This window comes from Gorilla gorilla, chromosome 14 (genome assembly GCF_029281585.2).
Source record: "Gorilla gorilla gorilla isolate KB3781 chromosome 14, NHGRI_mGorGor1-v2.1_pri, whole genome shotgun sequence".
Lineage (NCBI taxonomy): Eukaryota > Metazoa > Chordata > Mammalia > Primates > Hominidae > Gorilla > Gorilla gorilla.
The window spans coordinates 31578322-31600330 of record NC_073238.2 but is presented as its reverse complement, the minus strand read 5'-3'; the positions used below and the strand labels follow the sequence as shown (position 1 = coordinate 31600330).

General features: G+C 36.4%; 1 protein-coding gene across 1 annotated transcript in view; it reads left to right on the top strand.

Moving 5' to 3' along the window:
- LOC115933524 (ankyrin repeat domain-containing protein 26) overlaps positions 1-22009 on the top strand; it is an 82343-nt gene that overhangs the window by 45503 nt on the left and 14831 nt on the right. Inside the window, exons 11-17 of the mRNA XM_063697151.1 lie at positions 2783-2996; positions 4247-4430; positions 4956-5093; positions 6561-7491; positions 15460-15545; positions 16069-16161; positions 16394-16452. Of these exons, the coding sequence (XP_063553221.1) occupies positions 2783-2996; positions 4247-4430; positions 4956-5093; positions 6561-7274 (1250 nt within the window). The 3' untranslated portion in view covers positions 7275-7491; positions 15460-15545; positions 16069-16161; positions 16394-16452. The remainder of the gene's footprint in view (positions 1-2782; positions 2997-4246; positions 4431-4955; positions 5094-6560; positions 7492-15459; positions 15546-16068; positions 16162-16393; positions 16453-22009) is intronic.

The window sequence follows — 22009 nt, the reverse complement described above, 5'->3', positions numbered from 1 at the left end:
CAAAATTGTCTTCTAGCCTGGAGTGTGATGTGCTTCTACTAGCTACATTATTTGGTTTTCTATGGCTGTTTCCTTTTCCTTGGTAGGATGTGTGTGATTCTAAAAATGCCTTTTACTGCCTGTTTTGCCTGAAGGTCACCACCTGGGAAGTTTTCCCCACTTTCACAGGAACTGTGGCAAGAAGAATGTTATGTTTCTATTATGGTACTTATTATGATACTGTTTATCATGCTTTTATAAATAGTTTTATAGTGGAGCACTTTTGTGATAATGTAGGGCATGTTGCTCATAACTGTTTTACTGAACTGCTGAACCAAGAGAGTGAAGACAGGCAGACAGAAGCAAGTCACTATGCTATGAGGCCACCTTGGGCAAACATCTTCAATAGCTTTATAATCATGTGTTACTTCATGGCTACCTGTTTTCCATATGGGAAGAAGTTCTTACATGAGAGTTTATTTTGCTAGTGATAGATAAAGTTTCTACTCTCTTCAGGGACATTCCTTAAAGTTGACTTTACTGTAACAGCAGACATTTCTTCAGTTTTCAGTTTTATTGCTATTTCTGCTAGAACACCTCATCCACCAGCTTGGCCCCATAAATGATAGTGGTCTCTCAAAGCATGCCCTACCAGACAAGTGAAGACTGCCATTCAGACTTTGCCTCCAGCAATTACCTAGGATTCCCTGGAATGAGAGGACTCAGTGTCATTCCCTCCTCCAGAAAACAGCCAGTCCTGAGCGTGCAGGGTTGCCAGCCTCAATTTCATCACTTGCTTTTCTGCTTTTAAATGTTTGCAAACAACAGCAGTCCATGTCACATGTTTTATTCTTTTTAGATTAATGAGGTGGCCTGTTCAAGTTGGACGGGCCGCATTAATCTCAGTGAATGCAGTCCTTAGCACCACAAAAACAAACAGATGATTTTAACTCAACTGGACAAAGAGTCTTGGCATAGTACGTGCATAATTGTTGCTTTTTGGCATTTGACTGGGGAGCGAGAGTTGTGATTTTGATTCTCCAAAAGCAGACTATGTGAGCACCAAGTATATTTAGGTCATTTAGAAAGTTTGTTGTTTGAATGAATGAGGATAAGACATCCATCAATTTTTGACACTGCACCAAATCTACCTTATTTCAAAAGGAACTAACTAAACACTCCATCACAGATGTCCTGACAAAGATGCACAGATGACTATATTAACGAGACTGGGTCAGAATGAATAATAATCAATGGCTGTCCTGAGAATCCAACATAAATTTCCTTATCTAAAATAGTGGTTTGTTTAAATGATGAAGCAAAGATGGCATTGGAGCTGTTGGCTCACTGTCCCTTTTATTCTGTTAACTGCAGAAGCACTGAATCTGATGCCCTACCTTGTGGGGTAATGGTGTGCTTATCTCCCCCTCCTCAAACAGAGTTTGGAACGTTGCTAATAACAGCTAGCCTACTGCTAAAATACCATCAGTGACAGGACAGAAGAAATGGATATTTAGGAAAACATAAAACTGAGGAAGTAGGCCAAAAAAAGTACTGATAGAAAGCAAATAAAGGAAAGATCTATAATATTGGGACAGGCAGCATCTCCTTGCTTGCATGGTAATTTTCTTTAGCCGGTAACCAATGAGGACGCCTGCCATGGGAAGAAGGTGTGATTTTGTGATTTAATGATCCAAAGCCCATTTTTAGACACCACTTAGCCATAAAGAGATGCCCAAGGTTCTGTGGCCCAGGAGTCGTTGAGATAAGTATTTATGACAAGGTCTACCCAAACACAAGGGATACAAGAAGGGGGCATGTCAGGCACAGGGAATTTTCACAGTGGCTTACAAAGGCAAGTCTTACCCTCACCTAACACAGTAGTTCTCCACACTGGCTGCATGTTAGATCCCCACAGAAGAGCTTTTGAAATCCCCGGTCCAATATTCTTGGAATTTGGGGGCAGGAGAGAGTAGGAGAGCCAGTCATCAGAGGTTTTTAAAGCTCCCCGGTTAAATATTTAACTCCCCTGTTCGAAGAGGGACAGATAAGCCGAGATTAAGAACTACTGACCTAAAACAACATGATTTACAGACAGGCAAATCATTTGTGGAACTCAGGCCAGTTAATTGGTCATCTCCCTAAAACAATTCAAATTGGAGAAAATTCTGTACAGATGCAATAATAGCAATGTTTTATATGTGTATAGTATTTTATATTTTAAGGTGTGTTTATGTTCATGTGAGGGTGCTTTCTTAGGAAAATGCTTAGCATCTTGTAAAACTGTGCAAATGTTAGATATCATCAACTCAGTGTTATGGGTTGATGTGCAGGTCTAGGACTTATTTGGAGTCTCACTAAAGAAGTGGCTGGCAGAGCTTAAAATTGGGGCATTGGACACTTTCCTATATTCTTCTATTCTGGGAATCATGATTTCCTTTGAAGAATGCTGTAAAATGTTGACATATTTGGTTTTGTCTGTTATGAACTGTGATTGGCCTCATACACAAATAATGAATTCTTTTAGGTTGCTTTAGAAACGTGTTACTTTAGTATCTCAAATCAATAACACAATCACAAGTGAAACAAAAACAATTGGTTGAATTTTTTTATCCATGTTCCCAAGAGAGCTGTTTATTATTTTTTTTTGTAATATCAAAGTCTGATTTTTTTCAGAGTAATGCTAGCATTTTAGAATGCATAGGGATGTACTCCTGCTCTTTACTTTTTGGGGAGAGTTTGTGTAGAATTTTTTTCTTCCTATAATTTATCTCATGTCTGTCTTGTTTTCTTTCTGATACAGATCCTGTTAACCTACTGAAAATTCAGGATGCAGTTCATTCATGGGAAAGATCAATAGAAGTTGAAAAAAATCACTGTGAACTACTTACAGTAAAAATGAAAAAAATGGAAAATGAGGTCCATGTACTACAAAAGGAGTTATCTGAAACAATAGAAATAAAATTACAGTTAGAACATCAAAATGATGAATGGGAACGAGATTTCTACAGTTTGAGGCATGACACCCTAGTTATAAAGAAATGGTTGAAGTATTTCCTTTATGCTAAAAATATGTAATTACTGACTTACCTTCTGGGGCTGAACAGGGGAGAGAACTTCTGAGTCTTCTGGAGTGTGAAATTCTTTGATATGATATAACAAGTTCTTTACTGTGAATACTTCTACAAATAACTAATTGCTTACTCTTTTAAATCATCATTTTTATGACTATATAGGAGTTTACCATATGGAAATCTCATCATTGGTTTAGCAAATTGAATTGGGGGTTTTAAAGTTTTTTGTATTTAAATAATGTTGCAAGGAACATCTTTTATACAAATCTTTTTCTACATTTTTGGTTATTTACTTTGTATAAATTCTTCAATATAGATTTTTTTTGTGTTCAATCATAAAAACTTTTAACAAATGGCCTTTGTCACTATTTCTCAGTTGTTCACAAGAGAATTTATACTAACTTGCAGTTTAGCCAACACAGTATGAAATGTCCATTTTTTAAAAACTCAGATTAATTCTTTTAAATTTATAGTTTTATTCTTACTATGCATGAAATAAAACTTGAAATGGAAAGTGATTTCAGATTAGTTTATTCCACGTCTCTCACTTTTCCACAGATAAAATTAATTCAGAGTTCTATGTGGAAAACACATACTGTCCAAAGTGTCACCCAAAAAAGAAAGCTCAAAAGTGTGGGGTAGCGGATTAGACTCCTTAACCTAGTCTTGCATTATAGTAATCTGCTGATACATGTGTGAAAAGCAGCTGAAGGTGCTCTTTTACGCTGTAAATCATTTTTAGGGGTACCTGCACTATTTCATGAAGATGAACGTTTATTTCTAGTGAATTTATAAACATGCTTATAAATGGCAAATTCTTTTTAATTAGCTAACTCTAAATTACTTGCCCTAATTGAGGAGCAATTACAACTGTATAGGGGAAAAAAAGTTAATTTTTCTACCTGTAATGTTGCTGAATAATTTCCAATATCCTTTTCTATAATATTTGCCAGAGTTACTAGGAACAGAAACTTCCCAGTTACCAGGATTTTCTTTCCTCATTACCTTTCAAGTATACATCCTTTGGAAGAGATGGAAATAAGAAATTGGAAATATAAGAACTAGAAAGGAAAAACACTCACAAGCACAGACATTTTACTAAGATAGCAACCAACACGTGGAGAGCCAGATCGCAAAATGAACTTTTTATTTTCTAATGAAACTAATATCAAGATAAACACATTTCACTGCAGATCTACCTTAAGACAAGAAGAAGAGAAGAGAAAAAATGCCAATGCATTGTATGAAAAAATCAGGGGACACTTAAGAAGAAAAGAAGAGCAGTACAGGAAAGAAGTTGAAGCAAACAAACAACTTCAGCTGACGCTGAGAACACGAGATACGGAATTGAGGACAGTAAGAAATCATTTGAACCAGGTAAAATCATCTGTGGTAAAAAGTTTCCATTTCTAATTTTACTTCATCAGTATTACTTATAATATCCTTTTGTTTTAATATCTTAGGCTTAAAAAATCAAAAATTAAAAATAACCTATGACATTTATAGCTAAAGTTACTTATTATATCATTGTTATCAAATAGATGCTCAGTATGTTTCCTGAGTAAAGGGTGCGTTGAGTTTGATCACTAACATAAATGTTCATTTAGGCATTTTTAAGTTAAAAGACAGGCTAAATAGCTTTAAAACTGTATTGAAACTAGTTAAATATTTTGCGAAGAAATTTTACCTCACCATACTATATCTGCTTGTATTTAAAAAAATGTTTTTACTCTGATGAATTTAGCTGTTACTTATACCATTAAAGCTGTGTAATTCTTCAAGGAAAAAGGTTCTTATGTTTTAATAGGCTACTTATTAAATAGTTTTTTTAAAGGTTCTGCTCTTAATGTTTTAGACTTCTTTTTCAATGTTTATTAGACCAAAAATCTAACGTATTTCTAGGTTGTACAAGAGCTAAATGACACCCAGAGGCAACTTTCTCGGGAACAGAACGCCAGAATATTACAAGATGAAATTCTGACCAATCACCTTTGCAAACAAAAGGAGATAGCACTGGCTCGAAGGAAAAGGAATTCTCAGGTATTTTCTTTCAGTCATTCTCAAATATGTGTGCGTATACATATTTGTATGTGTATATATATTTAAAATCCAACCATATGTATCTTGGCAAATAGAGAATATTTTAAAACCATTGGTGTGTGTCTATATAGTTGGTGGGGGGAGTGGTGGTGGTGGCATTTTTGGCCATTGGATAAAGTCATGTTTTAAATTCAACTCCATCTGTGTGCAGTGGTCAAACAGTGACTCTCATGATGGCCTCATCCTAAGGAGAGGCTTTTAATATTTTCCATAGGAATTGATGATCTCCCCATTATCTCCAAACCCTTGCTACTAACAATAGATGTTCTAGTTTTTGGAAGTGATTTCATCCCCTTGATTTATTAGTGGAGAGGTTAGTTTATTATTTGCAAGAAAGTACAGCCAATTCAGAGACCATTATTTTGAATGTGATTCTCCTCACTTTTGAGAATAGCAGTTTTCTCCAAGTGGTATCTTATTTCAGTACAAAAAGCTTTTCAAAATAGTAAGATACCATAATGTATACTTAGTGGTAATTTATTGATAAGTAGTATTTTGTTCCTAGTGAGCTAGTTTAGTGTTTTCTCCTATTTCACATTTAATACTGTTTCTTACATTGTGAAGGAAACAAAAGTTATTGAAACAGCAAGTAATCTCATGATTTTCTAAGAAGAGCTCTGTAAAATTCATCTATTTACCATTGGTGTCTTGGAGAAATAAGCTTCTTTTGTATTTACATATTTACACCACAGAAAGAACAGTGATTTTGGGGAGGAGCACTAGAAGTAGAATCAGAAGACCTGGGGAAAATCTTGCAGCTTGCTTCTATTTGTAACCTCTCCTTTTCAGAGTTGTGGTAAATGAGTTTATTGATGTATGTAGAAGTGCTTAGTACAATGAGTTGATGGATCATTTATCAATAAATGTAACTATTACAACATTATAAAAATGATAGAAAAGTAGAATACTTACAGAATATTATATGTTAGAAAAGTAGAATATCTGTAGAATATTCTCAGGAAAATGAACTTGAAGAACTTTGGGAAATTTCATCTGTCCAAAGATACCCAGAGCTACGGCTCTTGCTATGGGGTGGTGTACAGGTTAGATATCAGAGTGTAAACCCAATTTTTAATGGATTCAAATTTATTAATATTTTATGTTATGCCTTTGAATTTTTTGTAATTTAGGGAAAAACTTTTCCTATTGTGAAATTCTTAAACATTCTCTAGAGGTTTAGTTTTTAACTTTCATGAATTTGTTGTCTTCAAATAAACTTTTGGACATTGAGGAATTTATGTTTAATAAGGTTTGAGGTTTTGATACAACTTTTTATCCCTTTGCATATCAACTGATGGCAACCCTTTCATTGTATAAATGTATAGGGTATGATTTAATTTCAGAGGAAACCAAGACATGTCCTTTTACTGAGTGCTAGCTAGTGAGCGCTTCCTTTGTTTCATTTAGATTCCTCACAGCCATGACAAAGTACAAGATCTGTTGCATGAAAATCGCATGTTGCAGGACGAAATTGCCACCCTCAGACTGGAAATAGACACAATAGAAAAACAGAACCAGGAAAATAAAAAGAAATATTTCGAGGACATTGGTGACCTGCAAAAGACAATAAAACGGAATGGGGAAATAGTAACAACAATGATATCCGAGTATACTGCACAGCTTGGTGTCCTGACAGCTGAGAATACCATGCTCCATTCTCAACTGGAGAGGGAAAAACAAAAGAAAGAAAGCCTGGAGACAGAAGTTGAATCACACCGTTGCAGACTGGCTGCTGTTAGACGTGATTGTGAACAAAGTGAGACATCAAAAAGAGACGTGGAACTTGCTTTCCAGGGAGCAAAAGATGAATGGTTTCATTTACCGGAGAAAATGAATTTTGATGTGTCGGACCTAAAAGCTAACAGTGTCCTTCGTTCTCAGCAACTGTCTAGAACTCAAAGTAACTTGGAAAGCCTAAGCCTTAAGTTCCAACACACAAGAGATGCTCTTACAGAAAAGCAGAAAAGAGGTTTGTTTCAGAATGCACGGGAAGAGACCTACGCCAAACCCAGTGTCAAATCCAGGAAATTCAACAAATGTATCAAAGTAAACAATGTAACTGAAGGAATTCATTGGAAAGCAGGAATCTGTAGAGGCGAGGCTGTCTCAACTGCAGAGTGAAAATATGTTGCTTCCACAGCAACTGGATGATGCTTACAACAAAGCTGACAGTCAAGAAAAGACAATAATTAATATCCAAGACCAATCTCGTGCTACTGTGAAACATCTTCAAGCTGAGAAAGAAAAGCTAAAAGAGAAAAATCAGACATTAATCAACGAATGCAATCGTTTTTTTAAAAGGCTTCAACAACAGGGAAATGAGAAAGCAGAAAGAGAAGTAAGTATCAAGAAAGATAAATACTTTTCAAACTTTCTGAAAGAAAATGTGAAGTAATATCTGGTTATGGCTAAATGTTGAATGGAGTTGAATATGAAGATAGATGGATTGTCAAGGTATTTGCTATATCAGCCTAAAAATATACCTTATTCTCAGTAAATAAAAGTTAGACCTGAGAGATGCTTTACTTTGAGTAAAGACATACTGTCACCTATGAAATTTTAGGAGGTTGTTACAAGTTGTTAATAGATATAGACTAGTATTAATAAAGCAGTCTTATACTCCTGATAGAATAATTTTAACGTCTTTACGTGAAGACCATGATGAAGCAGATGAATGGAAATGATCACTCCTAGAATGAGTACTTTTAAACTTAAAATTCAGTTCAGTGAGTTATTTTGACAGTTAATTCCAGTTTTCCCAGGTGAACTGGAGTGTATGACTGAATCTCATAATACTTTTACATCAGTAGCTTTTTATGTATTTTATTTGGCATAATTTTATTTTTATTCATGTCCATTTGACTTGAATCTGAAAATATGTCCATCTCAAATTATGTGTTGCAAAGACCACTCAATTCTTTAAAGGCATATACTTTTTATTAAATCAACATTAGGGACAAATGTGGTGAATGTTATCAAAGCCTTGTTTGATTTAATCTTCTCACTGTTATGTGTAATTTACTTTGAATATTTTTACAAATAATTTGTTCATAATTTTCATCTCAAGGCTCCATGACTATCATTTGAATATCACTTTGTCCAGTACAAAGATCATTGTTGCTCTATGTGATTTATTAGTTTAGCATTGGAACCCTATTTTCAGACTAGTGAGGGGTGACAGGGATACACGTATAGTGGGAAAGGAGTGAGTAGTGGGGAACAGAGTTGTAGGAGCCGAGATCAGGGAGGAAGGTGGAGGCCAGTTTACCTAGGGCCTCGGAGGCCCTGGAACTTTCCTTTTATTCTGAAATAGGAATCTATTGGAAAGATTTGAGCAGGCGATTGACTATGTGAGGAGCTCTGAGGTTGGTTTGAGCTTCTAATAAAAATGAGGGAAAACATTTCACAGTGCAGAATTTACCACCACCAGACCCTCCCACGTACCCATTTCTTTGTGAGACTTCAGTAGGTTATTAGGCATTGAATATTCATCAGGGTATGAATGAATAGTGGGGGTGAATCTGTTGTCTAAGTAACACAATAGAGATTTGTCAGGAAGATAACACCTTCTGTGTCCTTAACTGAATTCAGTAATAAACAGGAACGTGAACCCATGAAGAAAAGAAGGTAAGTCAATGTACATGGTGATATATTTGTTATGTATATATGTTAGAGTTAAATGTTAACATAATTTAATAATAAGGTGATTTATAAAATCGGTAGAAAAAAATCAGGTAGTTGCAAGACAACTTCAACAAGAATTGGCAGATACCCTTAAAAACAATCTATGTCAGAGGCGTCACTAGAGGTTACATCCCATTGTCACATCCATTTAGAAGAGGGCACACAAGAGTCAAAGAAGAAATGAGGGCAAATCAGAAGTCATGTACAAACAAAATTGAACACGTCAACAGTTAATCTACAGCTGGTTGAACAATACAAAGTGTTTTCGAAGACCAAATTCAACATTCAATAGAATGTTCTAGAAAACTATAATATTTCTAATCCGGGAGCGGTGGCTCACGCCTGTAATCCCAGCACTTTGGGAGGCTGAGGCAGGTGGATCACCTGAGGTTGGGAGTTCGAGACCAGCCTGACCAACATAGAGAAACCCTGTCTCTACTAAAAATACAAAATTAGCCTAGTGCGGTGGCACATGCCTGTAATCCCAACTACTTGGGAGGCTGAGGCAGGATAATCGCCTGAACCTGGGAGGCGGAGGTTGCGGTGAGCCGAGATGCAGCCTGGGCAACAAGAGCGAGACTCTGTCTAGAAAAAAAAAAAAATTATAATATTTCTTGTCTTTACTTTCATAAATGGATACAGACACAACAGTATCTGTATCCATTCAGATACGCAACTGTATCCATTCACAAAAGTAAAGACAAGAAATAGGATAATTGTATATTTATTTAACGGATGTCAGGATAACTTATACAGAAAAGCCATTATCCTCTTGGCCAAAATGCTAATATTTTAGATTAATTTACAAGCTATTTGAAAAGTTAGGCATTTTCTTTATGTTCCTTTTATTTTAAATATATTGTAAAAGCACAGAAATATTCAGATCATGTATAGTATGTACATGAAAAATAGAGAAATTAAGAATTAAGAAAAGAATTAAGATAGAAGAAAATTTTCTAGATCCCACCATTGGATTTTTTAAAAACAATTTTATGGAGCTATAATTCACATACCATGCCATTCAACCATTTAAAGTATATGATTCACTGTCTCAGTATATTCACAGAGTTGTGTAACCATCACTACAATTAATTTTAGAACATTTTTTTCTCCCTGAAATGAAACCCCATTTCACTTAGCCATCACTGGCTGCATCCCCTACTCAAGTCTTTCCACCTTGCCTGGTCCTAGGCAACCACCCTCTACTTTTTGTCTCCATAGGTTATACCTGTCTGACCATTTCATACAAATAGCATCATACAAAATGCAACTGTTTATGACTGACTTCTTTCACTTTGCACGTGTATTAGGCCATTTTTGTGTTACAGAGCAGGGCTTCCCAACTCCCAGGCCAAGGACCAGTACTGATCCATGGTCTGTTAGGAACCAGGCCACACAGCAGGAGGTGAGCAGCACTTCATCTGTATTTACAGCCACTCCCCATCACTTGCATTACCCCTGAGCATCACCTCCTGTCAGATCAGCTGTGACAGTAGATTCTCATAGGGGCATGAACCCTATCGTGAACTACCCACATGCAAGGAATCTAGGTTGCATGCTCCTTCTGAGAATCTAATGCCTGATGATCTGTCACTGTCTCCTATCACCCCCAGATGAGACACTCTAGTTGCAGGAAAAGAAGCTCAGGGCTCCCACTGATTCAACTTTATGGTGAGTTGTATAATTATTTAATTGTATATTATAATATAATAATAATATAAATAAAGTGTGCAATAAATGTAATATGCATGAAACATCTTGAAACCATCCCTCTGCTCCTTGGTCCATGGAAAAATTGTCTTCCATGAAACCAGTCCCTTGTGCCAAAAAGGTTGGGGATGGTTGCTATAATGGAATAACTGAGGCAGGGTCATTTATAAAGACAAGAGGTTTAACTGGCTCATGGTACTGCAGGCTGTACACACATGGCCACAAAATCTGTTCAGCTTCTGGTGAGGCCCCAGGAAGCTTATTAGCATGGTGGAGGGGGAAGGGGAGCAGGCACATCACCTGGCAAGAAGGGGAGCAAGAGAGAGGGGGAGGTGCCACGCACAGTTAAACAAACAGATCTCACATGAATTCACTCATCACTAAGGGGATGGTGCTAAGCCATTCATTTCCCCATGATCCACACACCTCCCATCAGGCCCCACCTCCAACACTGACAGCTACATTTCAACATGAGATTTGGAGGGAACATGTATCGAAACCATCTTAGAATGTTTTCAGGGTTCATTTGTGTCATACCATGCATGAGTACTTTATTTCTTTTTATGGTTGAATAATATTCTATTGTGTGGACATACCAGTTGTCCATTCATCAGTTGAATGTTATTGTGTGTGGACATATGTTTATTTTTTCCCCACTGCTGTTGGATTTTATCCTCAAGTTATTGGGCTGATTTCACCATCTCTTTGCATTACGCATGCTGTCCTTCCTGACTTTTCAGCTTCTGTTTATCTAGCCTTGTTCTTTCAGACCTGGAGCCCAATTTTCCCTTTTTCATGATACTTGCCCTCACTGTTCTGTCACTGACCATATGCTTCAGCACCTGTCTAGTCTGTGCAAGACACTTATCCCTTAATTTTACATTGCTTTTCACTTTTCTCACAGTCTCACAGATATCTCACTGATATTTTTTATCTACTTTCTTGTCGATTTGTACATGTTCTTTGGACAAATATCTCTTCAGATCCTTAGTTTAACCATTAATTGGACTTTTTAAAATTGTTGTTTCAGATCCTTGTGTATTCCAGATATTAGTCCCTAGTCACATGAATTGTTTGCGAATACTTTCACCCATTCTGCAGATTGCCTCTTCACTCTTTTGGCTGTTACCTTTGTTTGCAGCAGGTTTTTATTTCACCGTAGTCTCAATGGCCTATTTTGAGGATTTGGGCTGTACTTTTGAATCGTAACCATAAAATCATTACCTAGACCAATGTCCTGAAGCATTTCTCCTAGGTATTCTTCTAGTAATTTTATAATGTTGGGTTTTATGTTTAAGTCTTTAATCCATTCTGAGTGCATTTTGTATATAATGAGAGGAAGGGACCCAGGTTCATTCTTCTGCCTATGGATATCCAGTTTTCCCAGCATCATTTATTGAAAACGGTGTTATTTCCCCAGTGTATCTTCCTGGCACCTTTGTTGACAATCAGTTGGCTGTAAATACATGGATTTATTTCTCAGTTTTCAGATCTGTTTCACTGATGTATCTGTCTTCATATCAACACTATGTTATTTTGGATACTATAGCCTCTTAATATATTTTGAAGTCAGGTAGTACAATTTCTCCAGCTTTGTTCGTTTTGCTCAGGAGTGATTTGGCTGTTCGGGATCTTCTTTCAGTTCCATACAAATTTTAAGATTGCTTTTTCAATTTCTGTGAGAAACAATGGTATTTTGATAAGGATTACATTGAATCTGTAGATTGCTTTGGATAGTATGGTTATTTTAACAGTATGATTTTTTTTTCCAATTCATGACCATGGGATGTCTGTCCATTCGTTTGTATCTTCTTCAGTTTCTTTCATTAGTACTGTTTAGTATTCGTCATAGAGATCTTTTACCTTATTTATTCCTATTTAATCTTTTTGTAGGTATTATAAGTGGGATTGCTTTCTTGATCGTTTTCCAGCTAGTTCATTTGATGTATAGAAGCACTACTGATTTTTGTATGCTGATTTGGTATCCTGCAACTTTACTAAATTTGTATATCAGTTCTAAGACTTTTTTGGTAGAGTCTTTAGGTTTTTCTTTTCTTTTTTTTTCTTTTCTTTTTTTTTATTATACATTAAGTTTTAGGGTACATGTGCACAACGTGCAGGTTAGTTACATATGTATACATGTGCCATGTTGGTGTGCTGCACCCATTAACTCGTCATTTGACATTAGGTATATCTCCTAATGCTGTCCCTCCCCCTCCCAGGTTTTTCTTTCTGTAAGATAAGGTCATCTACAAAGAGAGACCATTTGACTTCCTTTTCCAATGTGGATGCCCTTTATTTCTTTTTCTCAGCCACTTGCTCTGGCTAGGAATTCTAGTACTGTGTTGAATACAAATGGTGAGAGTGAATATCTTTGTCTTGTTCCAGTTCTTAGAGGAAAGGCTTTCCTCTTTTCGCTATTCAGTATGATGTTAGCTGTGGCTTTGCTTATGTGACCTTTATTATGTTGAGGGATGTTCCTTGTGTGCTTGATTTGTTGAGAGTTTTTCTCATGAATCTTATCAGACGCTTTTCTGCATCTGTTGAGATAGTTGTGTTTTTCCCTTCATTCTGTTGATGAGATGTATGATGTTTATTGATTTACGTATGTTGAACCATCCTTGCATCCCAGGGAGAAGTCCTACTTTATCCTGGGGTGTTAACTTTTTGTTGTGTTACTGGATTCAGTTTGCTAGTATTTTGTGGAGAGTTTTTGCATTTGCGTTCATCAGGGTTATTGGCCTGTAGTTTGCTGTTGTCATCCCCTTTCTAGTCTTGATATCAGGATAATGCTGACCTTATAGAACAAACTAGGAAGATTTTGAAGTGGTTTGAGAAGAATTGGTGTTAGTTTTCCTGTAAATGATTAGTAGAATTCATCAGTAAAGTTATCTGGTTTGGGGTCTTTCTTTTTTTGTGAACTTCTTATTACTGGTTCAATCTCATTACCTGTGATTCCTCTGATCAGGTCTTCTAGATTTTCCTTGATTGTGATCTTTGGTATTATCACAAGAGGGCACCTGGAGACAAAATAGCTTGTCTAGTTTTGCCATTCTACATAAAGATATACTTGTGAAATAGGGAATGATTAATACAGGAGTAAAGGGAAGTATAATTCACAAATGGTTAAAAATAACACCTCAGTCAGCCTGAGGGGATGTATGGAAGCCAGAGTGGGCAGGCCCCACCTCCAATAGCTTGCTCACAATGTTAGGAGCTAATTGCGTTTGGAGCTGCTTTAGATCTCTTTGGTCACCAGCTCCACTATGTCATCCTCCCCTCGGAGGCATTGCTCTGAATTATACCTCAGTGCCAAATGCTTAATTTTTCCCACATAATGAGTGAAATGTACAAACATGGTAAAAGCAAATGCTTGAAAATGTCTTTGAGGGATTTTTTTTTTAATCTCTACGCTGGTTTACTGAATACAAATATCTCTAGCTTCTTTTCATTTAATTTATTTTATTGCATATATTTAAGGAATACAACATGATATTTTGATACATTTATACACAGTGAAGTGGTTATAGTCAAGCAAATTAACATATTCATCATCTCACATAGTTCTTCTTTATATATCAGTATTTCTAATGGCATTCTCAGAACCAGAAGGCAGCAAGTGTTATCTGTTAAGCCATATATCATTGATAGTCATTTCTCCCCACTCCCTACTTTTTTGAATTACTTATTTGTTAGAAATCCCCCTAGAAGTATATGTAATTCTTTAGGACAACTTCAAAACTATAATTGTATACAGTAGTCATGCTCTGACCTATTTTCATAGTTAAAACACTGTTGCTGGGAATGTCATCAAAAATGCAAATTATGGAGGAATTATTTAGGAAAAAAAATGAAATACTAAGCATTCGTCTCTTGTACTCTTCACAGAACTCACGAGAGGGTAGTAGAGGCGACCAAGCCTCTGATGTAGAGAGAGAAGACCAGATCTTTATCCACTGCTCATAGTACAAAGCCAGTTCTAGAGTCACCTTGTATGTGAAATGTTAATAATGGTTTAGATCTCAACAGAAATCATATTCCAAGAGAAAAATCTAAGGATCCCTACCTCATGCTCATGAACTTCAAATAACAGTGTAGATGACTACTTGTTTAAGGTTAGCTATATAATCTTTTTTTCTTTAGTTTTCAGATTTCTGGTGTAATTCTTGCAGTTTATTTAGTGAAATATATTGTGTTGCTTAATTGCCTCACAATAGTTAAGTAAAGGTCATAATTATCTGTGTTAATAAAGGGAGGAAATAATTTTACAGTTTAAGTCCCTGGAGCTCTCATTTTCAGGAGCGACCCATTTGCTAATTCTGTTCAATAACTGTAAGTAAAAGGATGCATTTAAATCCTTTAAAAGCTGTATTTGTTAGGTTTTAGAAATTGAATGTTATTGCCTAATAACTAGAGGTAAACTTAGAGATGCTTTGGCTTACTTTCTAATTGATGTTAATATGGCTGTAGTTCACAACACTTGTAAAGCTTTCCACTTCTAATCTTATGTAAATGATTGGTACCTTAACATTTAATCACAAATGGTTGTTTATTATTTAAAGGAGTCTAAGATAAATAATTTTTATGAATTAAATACACCTGTGACACTATAAAAGCTTAATTTATGTTTTTAAGTTAAAAGTTTTGTCATTTTCTTACGTAAGAGTACATCGTTAATTGCTGTTGTACTTGCAACATTTTCATCTCAATTTTTGTAAAATATGTCTATTGCTGGGCAATTGTACAACAACTTTTAAGTAGTTAAATCAAGCAAATATTTGAATTTTTAAAATAAAGTTCACAGATGTCTATCTTGTCATCACTTGAATGATTGGCAACTAATATGGTAGTGATATAAAGTCGTTAACTCGCCAATACACCAAACAGAATTAATTATATTCTTCCTTCCCAGAATTCCATGAAAAGCCATGCATGGTCGCTGTCTATCCTGGAAATGTGACAGGAACCTTCCAGTTCAACCATGTGATTTCACTCATGGTAAGAGTCCATTTCTGGGAATCTAAAAATAAATCCAACAATGACAAGCTATAGCAATTGTAGAGATTGTAAGGGAAAGGGTAGTTCAATCATGCTTGACCCAGTTTAAGACACTTGTGTAATGTTTAACCATTTTTCAAGTGGGGGAAAATTACAAAAGCCAGTCACAGTGGCACATGCTTAAAAGTTCTCGCTATTCCAGAAACTGAGGCAGGAAGATCAGTTGAGCCCAAGAGTTCAAGGTTGTTGCATGCCATGATTCTGCATGTTTATAGCCACTGTACTCCAGCCTGGATCATGTAGTGAGACCCTGTCTCAAAAAAAATTACAGAAACCATAAAACATTTTTTTTAAGACAGTGTCTTACTCTGTCACCCAGGGTGGCTTATGGTGGCACAATCATGGCTCACTGTTGATTCAGCCTCCTGGACTCAAGCAATTCTCCCACCTCAACCTCCTGAGTAACTGGGACTACAGGCACGTGCCACCATGCCTGACCTTTTTTTTTTTTTTTTTCTTGTAGAGATGGAGTCTCACTATGTTGCCCACGCTGGTCTGAAATTCCTGGCCTCATGCAATTCTCTCTCCTCAGCCTCCCAAAGTGCCAGAATTACAGGTGTGAGCCACCATGCCTGGCCCCTTAAAGCACTGCTTGAACAAAAATAAATAAACAGCAACTAGTTTTCTTTGTGTATCATTGTTACTAAAATAATCATTTCAATCAATGAACTTTCATTTATAATTTTGGTGGGGTTTTTATGACCTCCTTCATGCAGAGAAAAGTAGAATAAGCCCATGTTAAGTGAAGACTCGACCTTGTTTCTTTTCTTGGCTTTATATCCTGACAGAACATAGAAGAGCAAACTGAGGGTTTCTTGGACAGCATTGCAGCCAAGGAGCTTAAAAGGTAACAAAGAAAATGATTGGTTTTGTACATATATTAGGAGATTCTAGCTAGCTTATTTTTATTTTCATCATTTTGCTGGCTTATTTTGTTTTTCTGAAAATAAGAGATGATTTAAGTCTAAGTGCTTCAGAGCCATGAAATTGTACAACTGGGCATGAAAAGATGAATGTTACATACCTCTGTAAATTGTTAAGGATGAGGCAAATATAAAATGTTCTCATTAGTTCTTACCAGAAAAATCAGGTCACATATCTGTCATTTTACCAGAGGATGATGTGTGTAAATGCAGATGTGATTCAAGGGAAGATTTTTTTTTAACTTTAGATTCTGGGATAAATGTGCAGAGCGTGCAGGTTTGTTACATAGCGATAATTGTGCCATGGTCGTTTGCTGCACCTATCAACTTGTCATCTAAGTTTTAAGCCCCGCATGGATTAGGTATCTGTCCTAATGCTCTCCCTCCCCTTGCCCCCAACCCCGGCAGGCCCTGGTGTGTGATGTTCCCCTCCCTGTGTCCATGTGTTCTCATTGTTCGACTCCCACTTATGAGTGAGAACATGCGGTGTTTGGTTTTCTGTTCCTGTGTTAGTTTGCTGAGAATGATGGTTTCCAGCTTCATTCATGTCCCTACAAAAGACATGAACTCATTCTTTTTTATGGCTGCATAGTATTTTCTTGGTGTATATGTGCCACATTTTCTTTATCCAATCTATCACTGATGGGCATTTGGGTTGGTTCAAAGTCTTTGCTATTGTGAATAGCGCTGCAGTAAACATACGTGTGCATGTGTGTTTATAGTAGAATGATTTATAATCCTTTGGGTATATACCCACTAATGGGATTGCTGGGTCAAATTATATTTCTGGTTCTAGAGGCTTGAGGAATCGCCACACTGTCTTCCACAATAGTTGAACTAATTTACACTCCCACCAACAGTGTAAAAGCATTCCTGTTTCTCCACATCCTCTCCAGTATCCGTTGCTTGCTGACTTTTTAATGACTGCCATTCTAACTGGAGTGAGACGGTATCTCATTGCAGTTTTGATTTGCATTTCTCTAATGACCAGTGGTGATGAGCTTTTTTTCATAGGTTTGTCAGCCACATAAATATCTTCTTTTGAGAGGTGCCTGTTCATATCCTTCACCCACTTTTGATTGGGTTGTTTTTTCTTGTAAATTTGTTTAAATTCCTTGTAGATTCTGGATATTAGACTTTTGTCAGATGGCTAGATTGCAGAAATTTTCTCCCATTCTGTAGGTTGTCTGGTCACTCTGATGATAGTTTCTTTTCCTGTGCAGAAGCTCTTTAGTTTAATTAGATCCCATTTGTCAATTTTGGCTTTAGTTGCAATTGCTTTTGGTGTTTTAGTCATGAAGTCTTTGCCCATGCCTATGCCCTGAATAGTATTGCCTAGGTTTTCTTCTAGGGTTTTATGGTTTTAGGTTTTATGTTTAAGTCTGTAATCCATCTTGAGTTAATTTTTGTATAAAGTGTAAGGAAGGGGTCCAGTTTCTGTTTTCTGCATATGGTTAGCCAGTTTTCCCAGCATTATTTATTAAATAGGGAATCCTTTCCCCATTGCTTGTTTTTGTCAGGTTTGTTGAAGATCAGATGGTTGTAGATGTGTGGTGTTCTTTCCAAAGCCTCTGTTCTGTTCCATTGGTCTATATATCTGTTTTGGTACCAGTACCGTGGTGTGTTGGTTACTGAAGCCTTGTAGTATAGTTTGAAGTCAGGTAGCGTGATGCCTCCAGCTGTGTTCTTTTTGCTTAGGATTGTCTTGGCTATACAAGCTTTTTTGGTTCCATATGAAATTTAAAGTAGTTTATTATAATTCTGTCAAGAAAGTCAATAGTAACTTGATGGGAATAGCATTGAATCTATTAATTATGTTGGGCAGTATGGCCATTTTCACGATATTGATTCTTCCTATCCATGAGCATGGAATGTTTTTCCATTTGTTTCTGTCCTCTCTTATTTCCTTGAGCAGTGGTTTGTAGTTCTCCTTGAAGAGGTCCTTCACATCCCTTATAAGATGTATTCCTAGGTTTGTTTGTTTGTTTGTTTTGTAGCAATTGTGAACAGTAGTTCACTCATGATTTGGCTCTCTGCTTGTCTATTCGTGTATAAGAATGATTGTGATTTTTGCACATTGATTTTGTATCCTGAGACTTTGCTGAAGTTGCTTATCAGCTTAAGGCGTTTTTGGGCTGAGATGATGGAGTTTTCTAAATATACAATCATGTCATCTGCAAACAGGGACAATTTCACTTTCTCTTCTCCTATTTGAATACCCTTTATTTCTTTATCTTGCCTGATTGCCCTGGCCAGAACTTCCAATACTATGTTGAATAGGAGTGGTGAGAGAGGGCGTCTTTGCTTTGTGCTGGTTTTCAATGGGAATGCTTCCAGCTTTTGCCCATTCAGTATGATATTGGCTATGGGTTTGTCATAAATAGCTTGTATTATTTTGAGATATGTTCTATCACTACCTAGTTTATTGAGTTTTTGGCATGAAGAGTATTGAATTTTATTGAAGGCCTTTTCTGCATCTATTAAGATAATCATGTGGTTTTTGTCATTGGTTCTATGTGATGGATTACGTTTATTGATTTGTGTATGTTGAAACAGCCTTGCATCCCAGGGATGAAACTGACTTGATTGTGGCGGATAAGCTTTTTGATTTGCTGCTGGATTCGGTTTGCCAGTATTTTACTGAGGATTTTTGCATCAATATTCATCAGGGATATCAGCCTGAAATTTTCTTTTTTTGTTGTGTCTCTGCCAGATTTTGGTATCAGTACGATGGTGGCCTCATAAAATGAGTAGGGAGGAGTCCTTTTTCTATTGTTTAGAATAGTTTCAGAAGGAATGGTACCAACTCCTCTTTGTAACCCTAGTAGAATTCCGCTGTGAATCTGTCTGGTCCTGGGCTTTTTTTGGTTGGTGGGCTATTAATTACTGCCTCAATTTCAGAACTTGTTATTGGTCTATTCAGGGATTCGACTTCTTCCTGCTTTAGTCTTAGGAGGGTGTATGTGTCCAGGAATTTATCCATTTCTTCTAGATTTTCTAGTTTATTTGTGTAGAGGTGTTTATAGTATTCTCGGATGGTAGTTTGTATTTCTGTGGGATCAGTGGTAATATCCCCTTTGTCATTTTTATCATGTCTATTTGATTCTTCTCTCTTTTCTTCTTTATTGCTCTAGCTAGTGGTCCATCTATTTTGTTAATCTTTTCAAAAAACCAGCTCCTGGATTCATTGATGTTTTAAAGGGTTTTTCGTGTCTCTATCTCCTTCAGTTCCACTCTGATCTTAGCTATTTCTTGTCTTTTGCTAGCTTTTGAATTTATTCGCTCTTGCTTCTCTAGTACTTTTAATTGTGATGTTAGGGTGTTGGTTTTAGATCTTTCCTGCTTTCTCTTGTGGGCATTCAGTGCTATAAATTTCCCTGTAAACACTCCTTTAAATGTGTCCCAGAGATTCTGGTCATTGTGTCTTTGTTCTCATTGGTTTCAAAGAACTTATTCATTTCTGCCTTAATTTCATTATTTACCCACTAGTCATTCGGGAGCAGGTTGTTCAATTCCATGTAGTTGTGTGGTTTTGAGTGAGCTTCTTTTTTTTTTTTTTTTTTTTTTTTTTTACATGAACCAGTGATGCAAATCTTTACTGAACATTCTCTGGAATATAAAAGGACATGTTTTATTGCATTTATCACAAAACTTAATGGTACGCATTTTAGATCATTTTTTGTTCCTCTAACAAAAAGCAGTTACTCCTGATAAATTTTTATCTTTGTTTTCTCCTTGCCTTTAGCTCTTTTATTTTTCCCTTGCTTCTCTCCCTTTCCTCTAACTTCTTTCTACCTTATGAATATATAAGAGAGGTTACAGACCTCCTTAGGTTTGCAAATCCTCAGAATTAAGGAAAATAACTGAAAAAATGTATTATATAAAACACGGACTTTAAATTTATATAGCTTTCCTGTAAAACTTTAATTATTGCTTTTCTTCCTTTGTGCTCTACTCTCTCCATCTCGAGTTCATATTATATATTTCTTAAAATTCTTGCTTTTCACACTGAATATCATCAATTTCCTCATTTCAATCTCTTCTTCTTTGCATTATGGGATATCTTTTTGAGCTCAGTTATTTTATTTTGATATTAATTTGTTTAGTATTTAATTTTTTTTATTATACTTTAAGTTTTCGGGCACATGTGCACATTGTGCAGGTTAGTTACATATGTATACATGTGCCATGCTGGTGCGCTGCACCCACTAACTCGTCATCTAGCATTAGGTATATCTCCCAATGCTCTCCCTCCCCCCTCCCCCCACCCCACAACAGTCCACAGAGTGTGATATTCCCCTTCTTGTGTCCATGTGATCTCATTGTTCAATTCCCACCTATGAGTGAGAATATGCGGTGTTTGGTTTTTTGTTCTTGTGATAGTTTACTGAGAATGATGATTTCCAATTTCATCCATGTCCCTACAAAGGACATGAACTCATCATTTTTTATGGCTGCATAGTATTCCATGGTGTATATGTGCCACATTTTCTTAATCCAGTCTATCATTGTTGGACATTTGGGTTGGTTCCAAGTCTTTGCTATTGTGAATAATGCTGCAATAAACATACACGTGCATGTGTCTTTATAGCAGCATGATTTATAGTCCTTTGGGTATATACCCAGTAATGGGATGGCTGGGTCAAATGGTATTTCTAGTTCTAGATCCCTGAGGAATCGCCACACTGACTTCCACAATGGTTGAACTAGTTTACAGTCCCACCAACAGTGTAAAAGTGTTCCTATTTCTCCACATCCTCTCCAGCACCTGTTATTTCCTGACTTTTTAATGATCGCCATTCTAACTGGTGTGAGATGGTATCTCATTGTGGTTTTGATTTGCATTTCTCTGATGGCCAGTGATGGTGAGCATTTTTTTGTCTGTTTTTTGGCTGCATAAATGTCTTCTTTTGAGAAGTGTCTGTTCATGTCCTTTGCCCACTTTTTGATGGGGTTGTTTGTTTTTTTCTTGTAAATTTGTTTGAGTTCATTGTAGATTCTGGATATTAGCCCTTTGTCAGATGAGTAGGTTGCGAAAATTTTCTCCCATTTTGTAGGTTGCCTGTTCACTCTGATGGTAGTTTCTTTTGCTGTGCAGAAGCTCTTGAGTTTAATTAGATCCCATTTGTCAATTTTGTCTTTTGTTGCCATTGCTTTTGGTGTTTTAGACATGAAGTCCTTGCCCATGCCTGTGTCCTGAATGGTAATGCCTAGGTTTTCTTCTAGGGTTTTTATGGTTTTAGGTCTAACGTTTAAATCTTTAATCCATCTTGAATTGATTTTTGTATAAGGTGTAAGGAAGGGATCCAGTTTCAACTTTCTATATATGGCTAGCCAGTGTTCCCAGCACCATTTATTAAATAGGGAATCCTTTCCCCATTGCTTGTTTTTGTCAGGTTTGTCAAAGATCAGATAGTTGTAGATATGCGGCGTTATTTCTGAGGGTTCTGTTCTGTTCCATTGATCTATATCTCTGTTTTG